General features: G+C 34.6%; 1 protein-coding gene across 1 annotated transcript; it reads left to right on the top strand.

Moving 5' to 3' along the window:
- Positions 1 to 14974: 14974 nt before the first annotated feature.
- Positions 14975 to 15637, top strand: LOC110692351. Its single transcript, XM_021869358.1, has one exon. The coding sequence runs from the start codon at positions 14975 to 14977 to the stop codon at positions 15635 to 15637; it is 663 nt and encodes a 220-aa protein (XP_021725050.1).
- Positions 15638 to 17506: the final 1869 nt, after the last annotated feature.

Raw genomic sequence — 17506 nt, 5'->3', positions numbered from 1 at the left:
TAGGATAAGCTAGAAGCTCTCCATCATAGAGGGACATGGTGACTTTAGATGCAATGGGAGTGCGTACAGGCTTGACAGTATGCAAGTGGAATTTATGAAGTAAATCTTGGACATACTTTTGCTGAGACAACAACAAGCTTGATGGTGAACGCACTACCTGAATCCCAAGAAAATAGTGCAAATCCCCTAAATCCTTCATGGCAAACTGAGAAGAAAGAAGTTTAATGAACTTATGGACCAAAGCAGAACTGTTATAAACCGAACTGCTGTAAACAATAAAAACAGAACAAAGTTACCGGGAATTAGACTGAGTCGCGGACTATGTCGCTCTCTTTAGAACATTCACGGTACTGCCCTTTAATTTGTGCAAGCAGCTCGTACAACAACCGGATGTTCCCCAGGATAAAACAGTCTGTCTAAGCAAGGAAAATACTAGTGGATTTGCACAGAACCAGTGGACAACTAACCACCAAAAAATATAAAGAACACTGCTCGAATATTTTGTAAGAGAAAAAAGGGATTAGAAAAATTCTGTGATTTTTTGTTATATAAAAACAGTGAACATAACATGATGTTTTATAGGCAAAACAATGGTATAACGGTAGCAAAAACCGTTCCAACACCAGCGTGATTAACGCCAAAAACGGTCAATTAAAACGTTAATTTACCCAGTCAAAACAGCTAGTAAAACGGCCAAAGTTTAATTAATCTGGAAATAAACGTTAGAGAGATAACCAGTCAAAACCGTTTAGCAAAAATCAAGGCACTAATTACGTAATTAAGCCTTGTTCAAAAACTGAGCAAAAATTAAGTTTAATTAATAAACCCGACTCGACCCAACCCAGCCCAGCCCGGCTCGGCTCGGTTCGGTTCGGCGCGCGTGTGTGATAAGTGGGCTTGGTAGGTAAGTCCTCCCTCTCCACAAAATGTGGGTAGCCCAAGGGCCACACCCAAATACTCCACATTCTCCAATATAAGGGAGGACAAACTTCTATTTCCCACCAATGTGGGACTTTTTGTTTTCCACAAAATTTACACCAAAACACACTTGTTCCAACAATCCCCCACTTGAATTTTTTGAAAACATTTTCGAGCAGAATCCTTACACATATAGATTGTGCATACACAGAAGTGTTTTTCAACTTGAACTTCTGCATAGTCAATACGATTCAGATTTAACAAGGGTAACTCGAAGTTTTGAACCCTATCTCTGACAACGTACCTCACACGACCTATTCTTGGTGTTGTTAAAGACCCGTGCTATTAAGGCCATGCACGTCTATCCCAGTATAGTGAATGCTCTAGAAATGCTGCCACACATTTCATAGGAAGCGGCCTCACTTCCACATTCACATAGGTGAATCTATCAAGAGTACTCCTGTAGCTAGGTACTCCACTCTAAATGGAGTATAGATTTCATTAAGAGTTCCTATTAACTCATCCTTGATCGCTTCAGGAATTTTATGTTTATTTAAACATAATCAACTCATATCACTCCATAACTTGTTATTACCCATTGAACCTATTTCTTGGGATCTCCAGTCTATAGGTTGGGTTACCATTATGTATAACTCATTTCAACGGCAATAGTCCCATTTTCTTAGACGAATTATGGACTTTCTCTCTAGCTAATCCTTTCGTCAAAGGATCAGCCAAATTATTCTCCGTGCGTACATGATCCACTCTCACAGCTCCAATAGAAAGATATTCTCTTACAGTGCTGTGCTTACGACGTATTTGTCGTCTCTTACCGTTGTAGTAACGGTTCTGAACTTTTGCAATAGCCGCGGTACTATCACAATGGATCAAGACAGCAGGTAATGGTTTTTCCCACAAGGGAATCTCACCTAGCAGGTCTCTTAACCAACCTGCTTCTTCACTAGCTGAAGCTAGTGCTATCATCTCTGACTCCATGGTGGACTGAGCTAAAATAGTCTGTTTCTTAGACTTCCAAGATACAGCTCCACCGGCTATAGAGAAAATATATCCACTAGTAGCCTTAGAGTCGTCTGATAAGGTGTTCCAGTCGACATCACTATAGCCTTCTAGTACAGCTGGAAACCTCTCATAATGTAATCCTAGGTTCATGGTCCTCTTAAGGTATCTCATGACCCTTTCAATAGCATGCCAATGCTCATTACCAGGACAACTAGTAAACCTGCCTAATAATCCCACGACATAGGCAATGTCGGGTCTAGTGCAATCAGTGGCATACCGAAGGCTGCCAATGACGCTCGCATAATCAGATTGCCTTACGGCTTCACCAGTGTTCTTAAATAACTTTACACTGGGATCATAAGGTGTACTAACAGGTTTACAGTCAAAGTAACCATATTTCTTTAGGATTTTCTCAATGTAATGAGACTGATCCAAAGAAACTCCATTTACTGTCCTAGTAATCTTAATACCAAGGATTACATTCACCTCTCCTAGATCTTTCATATCAAACCCAGCATTTAACAATAGCTTCACATTATTCACAGCGTGAATATTCGAGCCAAAAATTAACAAGTCATCCACATACAGACAAATTATAGTGCAAATGTCATTCTCAAATTTTACATATATGCACTTGTCACTACCATTTATCTTAAAACCATGTGAAATGACTAAGTTATCAAATTTTTCATGCCATTGTTTAGGTGCTTGTTTGAGACCATAAAGAGACTTATCTAATTTACATACCAGATGTTCTTTTCCTGGGATGACAAAGCCCTCTGGTTGATCCATGTAGATTTCTTCTTCCAATTCACCATTCAAGAATGCTGTCTTTACATCCATCTGATGTACTACAAGATTAAAAACAGAAGCAAGAGACATTAGCACTCTAATAGAAGTTATTCTAGTAACAGGTGAATAAGTATCAAAGAAATCAACATTCTCCCTTTGTCTGTAGCCTTTAGCTACCAAACGAGCTTTATGTGGAGTGAAGAAACAATCCATACTCTGAAGTACCCCGTAAGTACCTGAAAATTCTCTTCAGAGCATGAAGGTGAGTAGTACGAGGGGCATGCATAAATTAGGAAACCATATGAACAACATAAGCAATATCAGGACGTGTCATAGTTAAATATTGCAATGCACCAACCATACTACGATAATCTGTAGGATAAGCTAGAAGCTCTCCATCATAGAGGGACATGGTGACTTTAGATGCAATGGGAGTGCGTACAGGCTTGACAGTATGCAAGTGGAATTTATGAAGTAAATCTTGGACATACTTTTGCTGAGACAACAACAAGCTTGATGGTGAACGCACTACCTAAATCCCAAGAAAATAGTGCAAATCCCCTAAATCCTTCATGGCAAACTAAGAAGAAAGAAGTTTAATGAACTTATGGACCAAAGCAGAACTACTACCAGTGAGAACTATATCATCAACATAAAGGAGGAGAATTACAATGTGACCCTTATAGCGTAAAGTAAACATAGAATTGTCATTGTAGCTGCATTTGAAACCAATAGAAAGAAGAAAATTGCTAAAACGAGAAAACCAAGCACGGGGAGCTTGTTTCAAGCCATAAATGGATTTCTTAAGACGATAAACATGTGAAGGTTTGGAAGGATCAACAAAACCTGGAGGTTGTAAAAAATCCATGAGCATTTTTTACATCTAACTGACGAATAACCCATTTAAAAGTAACAACAATAGTGAGAACCAAGCGTACAATAATAGGCTTGACAATTGGACTAAAGGTTTCAAATTAGTCAAACTTGCCTGTTGATGATTACCAAAAACAACTAGTCTAGATTTTAGTCGTTCCACAGTACCATCAAAATTATACTTTATCTTATATACCCACTTACAACCGAGCAAGTTGCAATTGTTGTCACGAGGTACCAAATCCCAAGTTTCATTATCCATTTAAGCTTTATACTCATCAGCCATGGCCTGACGCCAACGAGAATCCTCGGAGGCTTGTTTATACGAAGTTGGTTCAGTCTCAAGAACATCAGTTTTAAAATTAAACAACTTTCGGGGCTTAACAATTCCATCTTTTAAACGCGTGACCATATTGGGAGAGTTAGTAGCTAAAAGGGGGGCTGAAGTTGTCATGCGAAAAAAGTTCATTAGAGACTAGCTGACTCGAACTAGGTGATGCTAATTAGGACACTAACTGTGACTCCATTTGGGATGCTGACAGGGACTTGCTAGGACTGACCAAGACAGAAGTGGAATCAGGAAGACTAGATGCAGAACTTGGTGACTGGGACTGACTTGCTGACGTTGCAGGTGACACAAGCACTGAATGTGACTATTCTGCTGACCGAGCTTGACTGACTGGCGTGGTAGTTGACTCAGAACAACTCAACCAAAAGTTTAAGCTGATGGTTGAAGCCCAGGAATATGTTTTATACTCTATCATGCCCTCTCAAACGAGAGCCCATTGGGCTTGAAGTGTGGATGTAGCATGGGCCCTACCATACCCAGCGTTAATATTCCACTTTGAAAGGAGGGATGGATGAGATTCGAACCCGTGACCTTTGTATCACGCTGACTCTGATACCATGTGCGAGTATTCAGATTAATACGACTCTACCTCCCTTAGCGAGCCTTGGCGCTGCATATATATATATATATATATATATATATATATATATATATATATATATATATATATATATATATATATATATATATATATATATATAAAATAATAGATACAAAACCTAAATAATGAAATGACTAATCCGTCCTTACATATACCCTAATAACTCACTCTTAAGTAACCACTAATTAATTACCATTTATTCCAAAACATTAATTAAAATTGATGTACGTAGTATATGGTATTATGGTGTATACTAATCGCACAAATTTTTATTACTGTACATCCTTTTTCAGTTCAAAGAATAAGTATCTTTGGGCCTTTTCCCTGAGCTAGCGCTCCTAAAGCCCATGCCTAGGCTCCCTCAATGATTGGCCCAAAGGTGTAGTTTAGAATAGGATTCTAGGTTATTTTGTAATGTTATTCCATCCGTTTCATAATAATCGCACCGTTTTGATTTGCACACCTGTCAATATGCAACTTTGCCCATTAATATTTGTAATTATACATTATTAAAAAGTATAAAAGGTTAATATAAGGAAATCTACATAAAGACTAATCCAAAAATATTTTATATGGCAACATATGTTTTTTATATATTGATAAAAAGTATTATCGAAGTAAACATATAATATCATGACACTCAAATCCCATTTGCAACACTCCCTTTCCCCACAATCTTCCTCCTCGAATCAACAGAGTCGTCAACATCGGCTTAACCAACCATATAGAGTGCATGAACTAGTTACGAAACTTGGTCACACAAATACACAGTGCTGCCCCTAAACAATATAATTGGACATTTGTACCATATCCTCTTCGATTGATTCTAAATCAAAAAAGTACGAAGCAATATTTCATGTTATGACTTTACTAGTACGTATTTCATAACCGTTGTAGAAAAAGATAGCATAAATTATAAGATTGATGCACCACAAGAATTTGTGATTTTAATTGCAAATTGTTGTTTTACCAACCGTTTATATATATATATATATATATATATATATATATATATATATATATATATATATATATATATATATATATATATATATATATATATATATATATATATATATATATACACACATATATATATATATCTTACAACTATAAATAGTAATAATACGTGAACCAAATGGTGTATGCATGGTTCTTGATGAATTGATCAAATGAAATAATTGAGGTAGAGAGGGAATCTTTATAGCAAAGTTAAGATAAATGTCGACATCTTGTTGAGAGGGTATGTGACATTTTATTCTTGTAGATAAAATTTGTTTTCAAGACAGACAAATAGACAATACATGATGTAGGGTAGAGGAAAAATACCATGGATCAATAATTCTTTGTATTCAAGTATATATATAGTTCATGCACACCGACACTAGCTACTATGAAAGAGAAATTGATCGAAAGACATTGTATGTGATTTGGTGAACTAACCATCAATATCACCAACATAACCACATCATTTAGAAGCAGGACATACTTTGGGATAGTTTCCGATCCCTTTTTATGTGGTTAAAATGTGTCACTATTGCCAGTTCATTTAATTTTAGAAAAATGGGTTGATTTACAAAAGATTTGTAGGTAAATTACAATGACATTTCCTTTAAGACGCCACTAAAAGTATTACACTGTATATTTGTCCAAATATTAACCCTAACCGGACCCACAAGTGAAAGACAGAATGACTTGCTAAACCAAGCCAAGGTAGAATCCTTCTAATCTTCATCAGATTAAAAAAATAAATATACAAGTTGTTAATAATATGGTGACGTCTTGTATGATATCTAGAGTAAATTAAACATTAGTGCTTTAACTTTGCTCAAGGAATTGAATTGACATGTATGGTATGGTACTTGTATAAAATAGTCATTTCTTAATCCGCATACTTCAAAACTGAATTATAAAATGTCTTAATAAGGGGATGGCGTCAATATTTATATCATGTATTATGGGTATATATGGCTATGCTCAACTTGTGGTATACAGGTTCAAAATAGTATTAGTAAGTAATATTCTAGGCATATACTTAACTTGCAATGTTGCATATTGTTTGGTGTTGTGGACCACATTAATTTAGAATTGTCATGCTTGCGCTACTTGTATGTCGTAACATGCAATATTATATTACTAGTATAAACATGTAGTAAAATTAGCACACATTTGAATTGTTTAAAAAACAATTGCAATTTCTTTAACTAGTGTTGATTTATAATTTTCCTATTTTCACGAGAGTATTTTAGTTGTAAATGTTACCGTTATCATCTCTTATTTAACTTTATTTTTGAACTCTTTTTTTTTTTTTTTTTTATCCAAACTTATTGTTTATCTTGAAACAATTGGAAAAAGGTGAATTTGACAAGAATTCCATACTCATTTATCTTAAATCAGTTGAATCGGTCTCAAACTAAATATCTTTACATCATGATTCACGTGTGTAAACATTATGATTGTACTCTTGATAAATGACAATTGTACAACTACAAATTTAAAGTCAGGTCTATGGAACTGATGATACGTTTGATAAGCGGTTATAATTTGTATGTAATTTTGCAAGGAAAATTCATGGTCATTACAATGTTAATGGAACTCTATCTTAAAAATAATGTATTTGTGTTTACAAATTTTCATTACCATACAATACCAACTCGGCACCTCTAAAATAGGTAATGGATAGTAATGAAAATTTGTGAAGAATATGATGCAAGGGGAGGAATTAACAGTCTAGCAACAATGTATTCTTTCAAATGAGATAGAGCTCATCAAGCTAAACCGACCAAGTTTTGTTATGTCGGCCCAAAAATGAATTGGGATTTGGGCTTGTAGTTTAAGCCCAAAAAGCATTTCATGCTAATTTGGTCTTAGGGCCACAAAGCTTCACCAATTTTTTTGGACCTTAGTCTAGAATATTGAAAGAAATTAAAAAAGAATCTATCAATGGATTAACAAAAAGGAAATCGGGGAAAAAATCTAAGGCAAATGTACATAAAATAATGTACTCCTTTCGTTTTTAAATAAAAGTCTCATTTTATCTTTATTTATTCTCTTTTTATCAACCAAACCCTATTATCTTCTTTCTTTAATTACTTTTACATAGCAAAACGCTAAAACTCTACTATCTTTATTAACATATTTACAATTAATCAACCAAATTTCAACTTTCACTAATTTATGTTTTCTATATATCTTACTAAAAACTTATACTTATGACAAAGGCAAATGAGACTTAATAGTAATGGATGGAGGGAGTAAGATAATTGCTCTATTGAAAACGAGCCTAAGCTAATATCCATAAATCCGCAACCGGTTCGTTTAACATCACATGATCTAATTGGTGTAAGTTTGATTACTAAGAATAGCATCTGTAATTCTGCTCAAAATCTGTTCCTCGTACATAATATATGACAAAAAATGCCTAAAAACGAAGAGATGCGGACTGAACATGAGTTTGAGGTGGTGTACTATAAGTTGCATACGAGTCATGCTTGTAAGAGTGTAATTCTCACGTTTTACCATAAAAAAATGGGATTCATTTGATGAAATCTTGGATGCATGTATACTGCTATCACATGTTATTGTCAAGCATAAGGACGAGTTAAGTGGGAGCACCCCTCACATGCAATGCCTTTTCATTTTTGAATGTGGCACCTTAAATTAAATTTGTCCAATCTAACCTTAATTAGTATAACTATTAGTAAACTGTTGGTTTATTTATGTGAGTAACTCATATGATTTAGATGATAAGGACTAGGAACTAGCTTAGGGAGGAAATTTTAAATGGATAATGTGACTGATCATACATTGTTTTTTCTAGATCTGTGTGGCTGGTCATATCGTGTGATCGAGGTTACTTATTTAGGAGTTACTTACTCGGTCAAGGGTTACTTATTCTAGGATTACTCAGTCGGTTAGCGTGTTTATGTCGGGGTTACTTATTCAGGGGTTACTTATATAGGGATTACTCAGTCGGTCAAGGGTTATTTATTTTGGGGTTACTCATTCGGTTAGCGTGTTTTTTTGTGTGAGAGTAACCTCTGAATAAGTTTTCCTTGACCGAATAACCCCTAACCTACCGAGTAACTCCTGAATAAGTTTCCCTTGACGGAATAACCCCTAACCGACCGAGTAACCCCTGACCGTATGACCCCTAACCGACCTAGTAACCCCTGAATAAGTAACTCCTGGCACACGGTGTGGCCAACCACATATTAGCCACGTATAAAAATTTGTGTTGATCATAAATGTACTTAGGTTGATCATTTAGTTAGATTCATCATGCAATTCAGAAAAATTAATTGTTATAGTCGCTAGTAATAACTAATAACTAATAACTAAATGTTAAAGTAGATAATCAATATTGATTAATTGGTAGTTGACAAAAAAGATAATTTAACTCTATCTTTACATCATAGTTACATTCTATGTTGAGCATTAAATATTCTAATTAATTGGATCGACATACTCATATTTAGTCTTGAATGAGAAGCCGTACCATAATCTGTGAGTATCTAGACTAAAGTTGGTTACTCAAAGTAAATCATAAAACTCACCCTTATATAATAAGTCGCATACTATAATCGTCTCATCGCATAATTATATTACTCGCATTGTTGTATTTGTTTCTATTTTAGGTAGACTACTAGACTTGTGTTGTGCCCTCAAGAGAATAACAAAAAAAAAAAAAAAAAGAATTGATAATAGAATTTGTTTAATAAATTAGAGGGGCCAATCCAAAGAAAAATAGGGTCAAATTCCAAATATAAATGAACATATATCTCCATTCAACCGTCGTTTTAATTTATTTATGCAGCTTCACGTGACCTTCTACATCATACGAATATCATGGTCTGTGAACTTTGATTCTAATGGTGTTTTATTTTTTTTAGAATATTATCATTTTTGTGGTTATAATCTAATATTATATATAAATAAAGTAGGCATTTTTCAAGAGCATTCGGAGCGCCACGTAAGAAATATACTTATTTCGACCAATAAGAAGAAAGATTTGTATTTTATTTTTGAATTAAAAAATTATGTCGCCAACTAGATAAAAGTAACGAATTAGATTTGATATATCTAAAATTTTAATGCCACGTAGATTATAATCCACGAATTAGATTATTTTAATGAAAAAAATAAAGTAAAAATATAGGAAAAGATAAATTTATTAATTCAATACTACGAGTATAAAAAATCCAAAAAAATTATACTAAAAAATATTTAAATGATAAAAGCTTATAATAAAGTTTGATACCTATCATTATAAGATAATTTTTGATAGTATTTATGATAAGAAATACAAATTGTTCGTTAGTTATAAATTAAATTAAAATTTGTGATACCTACCATTATAAATTGACACATCATGCGACACAAACAAAATTTCGTATCAATAAATAACCCATCAAGCGAATTTTGTGTCAGTAATTTTGTGTTGATTTTTGGTCATTAATGGCCGGGTAATTTTTAGCTTAATTTTTAAAATCCTATGTTTAAATTAGTATTTCTAATTACTATTTACATTGTACTAATTAGGGATACTCAACGATATATGTTTATGTTTTATTTACTAAATGGTTTTTTTACATGCAAAACTAACACATCATACGACATATATAAAATTTCGTATCAATGCAAACCCCATCAAGCGAATTTTGTGTTAGTAATTTTGTGTTAATTTTAGGTCATTAATGTTCAGGTAATTTTTAAAATCTTATGTTTAAATTTATATTTGTAATTATTAATTACATTGTATTTATTTAGGATATTTAACGATTATTTGTTTATGTAATGACATACGAATAGATGTTGTATACTTAATATATGGATGACTTTGGTTATTTTTGGAGATGATAAAAAATTCCAATGCATAGGTTTGATTTTATATCGCAACAATTTTTCATTTTAGGTAAATATATTGATTTATTTTACATAAATGTAAAGATTTAATTTATATCAATTTTAGTTTGGCTAACATTTCATGGTTCAATTTATCCATTAATGTAGTAGGTTGGTTGTGGACGAGGTTGGTGATTCTATCGAAATAAAAGATATGGTAAAACAATGAATAATGATTTAGGATTTAAATTATAAAAAATTTATCATTTCACATTAAAAATTTTATATAACGGAAAAAATATCATATATAAAATTTATTTATATTTAACAAATTCATTATAAATTATACTAAAAAAATTAAATATTAAACTTTTGTAATTTTGTCTGAAATTATTAAATACAATAAATCAAATAATTAAAAATCTTAGATGAAAAAACCGTGCATCGCATGGGCTTCCATCTAGTTATTGTAATTTTAAGGAAAAAATGGATCCCCATTTGATTTGGAGGTATAGGTTAAAAAATTATTTGAGCCAATCAGGCCAAGTATTGAGTCGCATTGTTTATCCAAAACTCTAATATATGGGCCTCCTACTTCATATTATTAACCGAATCCAAAGCTCTCTAATGCGTTGGTATTAGAGTGTATGGATATACGTAGTATGTATTTGTAGTAGTAAAAAAATTATAGAAATGGAAGTTATAGAATAGTTTTTATTTAGAATAGTGGAAGTTATTTAAAGGTTATTGACTTATTGTTAAAAGGAAGAAAAAAAAAAAAGGGAATGCACAAAATTGAAGGGTTACTAAGGTAGCTAGTAACAATTTGATTGTTGTCGTAAAGGGCTTGCTACAAAGTACAATTTTGACTAAAATTCCATCCACAAATACTTTTCATTTTTGAAGAATGCTAGAGAGCGAGAGAAAAGAAGAAGCGCTTTCCAGTGAGGAAACTGACATCCTTCAACGTTCAAATAAAAAGTTGAAATAATTCTTCTAACCCTATGTCCCATGACATGGAGATTGAGAAGGTGAGAGTTTGGGAAATAACACCAATCCGGGGCTAAGTGATTTAAATTTTTTAGGAAAGGATTGGATGGATACTTCCCAAAATACGAACTCGGAAAGGGCGGAAGATCCTTAGAAGGATCCTCTATTTTGGTAAAATAATGAGGAATCCTCTGGCTATCCATAACAGAGAAAGTATTAGAGGAAAGAAATTGGAAGTAAGAAAATCCTCTTTTCCATATTCTAAGCCTTCTGTGATTGGGAAGGAAAATATCTACTCCATTGCCTCTTCTAACCCCTCACCTCTTCGAGTGCAGCAAATTGTGCCTAGTGTGAGTGGAGAGAGTTGTGATAGAGTGCTTCAACATGAGTCTAATTCCGATTACATTGGAGACTCGTGTCCCCCCTTTCTACGACATGTTCATAGACTATCAGATGGAAGAACTGACTTCGATCACAGTCCATCCATTGGCGAACAAAGTCCATCTCATAGTGACTTCATACCTTCCTCGGAGGCACAACCCTCCGGATCTCATGGCAACGTGAAAACGGCTAAAGCAATTATTAAAGACACACAGCGGAAGACTTTCTTTAAAACCATTCAAAACAAGTCAACTTAAAAAGTCAAATCAAACGAAAGCAAAGTCAACCAAAATCAAACAAAGTCAACCCACAACTTGGAACAATTGTAGGCCCTTAATAAAAACCGAAATAAAACTCAAAACTTTGCGTTAGTCTCACAAGCAAAATATAATAATGTAATTAAAGCAATAAAACCACATCATATTCTTATGAAAACTAAACATGATTCGCTATTCACTCATGCCCATCATGAATATGCCTCCACACCTGAAAAGATCCTCTTTACTTTATCCCCATTATTCGCTATTAGAAATGGATCGTCGTAGGGCCAAGATAAAGACAAGACCAAACAAACATACAACACACAATCAGCAATTCTGAGTACATAAGCGTAAACAGTACACACTAACATGTTTTAATTCTATCAACACATAACTTACCTTGTTGCACCTGTTTTCAAGCTTACAACACAACCAACAAATAAATAGACCACTAAATTGCTTATTTAATTTAATTACGCATCGAATGGGTTTCCCACCAAAATCCCTGCCCCAAATAAATTGAGGTAAACTACACCGGGAGCTAACCGGGTAGGCAAATGCCACATGAAGTGACTGGACGTCCTGCGCATAAAATAAATAAAAGGAAAATACAGCGTCCTGTACTCCCAATAGAAGTCATGGTTAAATATAAAACCCCATAACTCCCCCCATATGTTCATACTCGAGGTATATACGTTCCAAGAATTTGGGTGCGTAACCCCTTTCACTTTACGTTGTTTACATATTTTTAGACTTGTTGATGACTCTTAAACCATAACACAATCAATCATAATAAATCATTCAAGCAATCAAACATACCAATTTAATTCTTGAATAATTAATGACTACATAATTTAATGTTGAATCCTTTTTAAACTACCTCGGTGTTAAATAATACCTTAAGTGCATAAGGTACCGCAAATCCTATCCCTTGGTGTTTAGAACACCTTAAGTGCACATAGGCACCGCAATATAATTTTTTCCTGTGTACTAAGACACTTAATAGCTTAATTCCCATGCTTAAAGTATCAATAAAAATTATACGAAATACAAAAAAATTCCCTTTTTATATTCCAAACCAAATTAAACATTTAGTTTAATTAAACATGCTCTCAATCATGCCAATAATAAAAGTGTAGTTCATATTCAACATGTCAGTATAATTAATTACAATCATCAATTCACCACAAATAAATTCATACTTCACAAATCAATCACCAACATCAATTCAATCAACAATTCCAACCAACACCTATCATGATACTACCTTGGAATTAATTAAACAAAGTCTAGCATGCTTCTATACACTTAAATAATTACCGAGTACGCGAACGTACCTTGAATATGATCTCAATTTCGCCACGACTACACAAAATCACTCACTTGAAAATCTCTTACAACCCAAAATTACAAAGAGACATTAATACCCATTCAATATAAATTTTCAGTAATATATAAACTCTTTAAATCACTCATAAACCCTCTAAAACAAGCTGAAAATTAATTTAAAATCCTTTTATTCCCAATTAATATTAAATAAAAATCCCTCCAAGAAACATAATTATAACCTTTATATAAAAATTTCAGCTTTGTAAAAACATGTAAAATTGTTATAATTATGTTTAAAAACATCTAATTTATTAGTTTCAATCACCCACAATCAATTTCCATCAATATACATTAATTAGAAACCTAGGGTTTTCAATTTGGGGCTTTTTAATTCAAAAACCAAATCTGAAAATTATATACATAATAATTATAATCTAACATCATAAAAATTATCACACAACCCAAAAATAATAATCGAATCAAAGCTAGAATAAGTTTTAAAAAAAACAAAGAAGAATTTTTTTTTTTTTTTTTTTAATAAAACACACGCACACACAAGGGGGAAAGGGAGGGTGGTTGGCGCCACCTCCCACGGCTGTTGCTGCTGCCGGCCTTGTGTTGGCGGCGGTAGCCGACTATGGTGGTGGTGGCAGCCGGCCACCGTGGTGTGTGTAAAATTAAAAAGGGAAGGGGGAAAATTAAATGAGAGAGAAAAATAAAAGGGGAGAGAGAGAGAGAGTTTACCTTTGGGTATTCTCTACCTTGGGCAAGATCTAACTTGCTCATAAGATGGTCATTTATACCCTCTCTCTAAAAGCTTCCTAAGCTTAAATTCCCTTTCTACCCTTAATGATCCCTTCTCCTATTCAAACTAGTCCTTTGAATTTCCTTAAATACCATTGACTTTAAATTTCTTTTTATAGAATAATATGCCCCAAAGTTTTTAAATTATAAAATAAAATTTCCAAAACAATTAAATAAATAAAAATGGACCTTTATTTAAAATACCATAAATAATAAAAATACGATAAATAATTCATTTCAAATTATTTAAATGCTTCATAAAATAATGATAAATTAAAATACATATAAAAATACGGGGTATTACAATTCCTGTCATTGATGCCTAACGTTCCTTTGAACGTGTATGATAGATACCCTATTTTCCCTATGTTTAATATGTCCATTAAGCTATTGATTTGGAATGTTCAAGGTACGAGTAGAAAGCTCAATGCTATTCGTGAATTGGTTAGAATCAAAAAGCCTTCAGTTTTGGTGTTAGTTGAGACTCATATTAGTGGGGATCAAGCCCAAAGTATTAGTGATACAATTGGTTTCTCAGGCCAAACCCGGGTGGGGGCGCAAGGTTTTAGTGGTGGAATTTGGTTGTTCTAGAGAAAGGAAGAAATTATTGTTGTGCCTTTCGAAACTCATAATAATCAACATCTTATGGTGGAAATCTTTCGCCGTAGTGAGGAACCTTGGCTTTTCTCAGCGATTTATGTAATTCTTTGAGAAAGGATTTGTAGAAAGAATTGGAGAAAATTCGTGATAGATACAAAGGCCCGTGGCTATTGGCGAGGGATTTTAACGATACCATGAGCATGTCGGAGAGAAATGGTTGTGGTGGATCGGAAATGCAGAGGAGGTGTAGGGAATTTTCTAATTGGATTAATCAATGTGTCTTTCTCTGGACCAGAACAAACCTGGTTTAGAGGAAATTTGGAGGCCACTTTTAAGTCGGCCCGTTTGGGTCGTGCTTTAAGTAATGATGCTTGGAGGTTACAGTTTCCAAACGGTGCCCTTCGCAATCTACCTCGGTCCAATTCAGATCATTGCCCCATGTTGATAAGCACTAATGGCGTTGCTCAAGTGCCTCAAGCGATGAAGCCTTTTAGGTTCCAAGCTGTGTGGATGAGCCATGGAAAATTTGAAGAATTTCTTTTTTCGAATTGGAGTAATAGTGAGCATTTGATTTCGTTCCTTCGTAAATTTGCGGCTTTACTCACTGGTTGGAATAAACTGGAATTTCATAATATTTTTAAGACAAAATTAGAACTAAGGGCGCGTCTTGAAGGGGTGAAAAAAGCTTTGTCTAAGGGGCGTCTCTCGCACTTATTGAAGTTGGAAGCAGTGCTTAGAAGAGAGTTGATGAGATTCTTGATCAAGAAGAGATGCTTTGGTTTCAAAAATCTCACATGGATGCTATTCGAGACGGTGATAGAAACACCAAATATTTTCATCTATCTACTCTTATTCGAAGGAAATGGAACTGTATAGAGATGCTTCAAGATGAGAATGGAGTATGGATGGAATGTCAAGATCGAATCAAGGAAATGGTGGTGAGCTACTGGAGTTCTATTTTTTCAAAAGAGGAGTGCGAATTTATTGGACAAAGGCTGTTGAGAGATCACTTTCCATCAATGAGTTCGGATGAATGGGACCTGTTGTCTCGACCGTTTAATTGGTGTGAAATCCAAAAGGCCTTGATGGGTATGAAGCCTTATAAAGCCCCTGGACCCGATGGCTTTCAACCTATTTTTTTACCAAACTTACTGGGATCTTGTTGATCCAAGTGTAATTCGACTTGTTTCCAATGTGCTGGAAGGCAAAGAATTTCTAGAGGGTTTGAATGATGCGTTTTTGGTGCTTATACCAAAAATGGATTCCCCGTAAACCCTGAAACATTTTAGATCCATAGGGTTATGCAACATTGTTTACAAGATCGTGACTAAGGTGATAGTGAATCGTATCAAGCCGGCGTTGCCAAGTCTTATTTCTCCAACTCAATGTTCGTTTGTGCCTCAGAGAAAAATAACAAACAATATCATAATTGTCCAAGAAATTCTCCATACCATGAGGTGGAAGCAAGGAAAGAGGGGTTATATGGCGATGAAGATCGATTTTGAAAAGGCATATTACAGGTTGCGGTGGAGTTTTATTCGTGACTCTTTACTTGAATTACGTCTTTCGCAATATATGGTTGATCTTGTAATGAATTGTGTTTCTTCTACAAAGTTGCAAGTCTTATGGAATGGGGAACCTACTTTTCCTTTCTCTCTGACAAGGGTAATTAGACAAGGCGATCCATTGTCTCCGTATCTCTATGTTATTTGTATGGAACACTTGGCACATTTGATTGAGCATGAAGTGCAATGTGGGGCTTGGATTCCTGTGAGAGCAAGTGTTAATGGGCCGAGTAATTCACATTTGGCGTTTGCGGATGATCTGATTCTCTTTTGTAAGGAAAATGTAGACCAAGCAAGGTTGATGCGTGAGTGCCTAGACAAGTTTTGTGAAGTATCGGGCATCAAAGTTAGTTCGAAGAAATCTCGTGTTTTTTTTCTCGGCTAACACCAGCCTGGATTTCAGAGATGCTATTTGTGAAGAGCTTGGCATGGAAGCTACTTTGGATTTTGGTAAATATTTGGGGGTCCCCAAGATTAATGGAAGGACCTCAAGAAATGACTATGAATACCTCATGGAAAGAATTAACTCGAAATTGGCAGGATGGAAGTTGAAGACACTTTCTATGGCTGGCCGAACTACGTTGATCCAGTCATGTTTGTCGAGTGTGCCATACTACACTATGCAGACCACTAAGCTTCCTAGATCCCTATGTGATGATATTGATAAAAAGGCTAGACAATTTTTGTGGGGTGGAAGTGAAAGTATGAGAAAAGTGCACTTAGTGGCATGGGATGCGCTTACTAAGCCTAAAAGTGCTAGCGGTTTGGGGATTCGATCCATGAGGCAAGAAAATGCGGGCTTCCTTACTAAGTTGGGCTGGAGAGTGTTGGCTGAGCCTAACACCTTATAGTCTAGAGTGTTGAGGTACAAGTATTGTGGTGGAAGATGTGATATTGACATGTTCAAGGATCGTTCAGATGCTTCGAATGCGTGGAAGGGGATTTTAAGTTGTGTAGATACCCTCCGGAAGGGTGTGGGTATGGCGGTTGGCAATGGCCGTAAGACCAAATTTTGGAAGCATAGATGGGCTTCGAAGGAGACTTTATTGGAGTGTGCTGTTATGGAACCTCCGATTGAAATTCAAGAAGATTTGGTTGAAGATATGTGGGATACAAACACATGTTAGAAGCATGAGCTCTTTGCGGATTAGTTGCTTGCTCATATGCTAAGTGAAATAGC

Source organism: Chenopodium quinoa, unplaced genomic scaffold (genome assembly GCF_001683475.1).
Source record: "Chenopodium quinoa cultivar QQ74 unplaced genomic scaffold, ASM168347v1, whole genome shotgun sequence".
In the NCBI taxonomy this organism is placed as follows: domain Eukaryota; kingdom Viridiplantae; phylum Streptophyta; class Magnoliopsida; order Caryophyllales; family Amaranthaceae; genus Chenopodium; species Chenopodium quinoa.
Note: the sequence above shows the minus strand (reverse complement) of the source record. Positions and strands in the feature narration are given on the sequence as shown.

What these genes read in the sequence shown, in the direction of transcription:
- LOC110692351 (XM_021869358.1), top strand. Translation starts at nt 14,975, where the DNA reads ATGGTTGTGGTGGATCGGAAATGCAGAGGAGGTGTAGGGAATTTTCTA.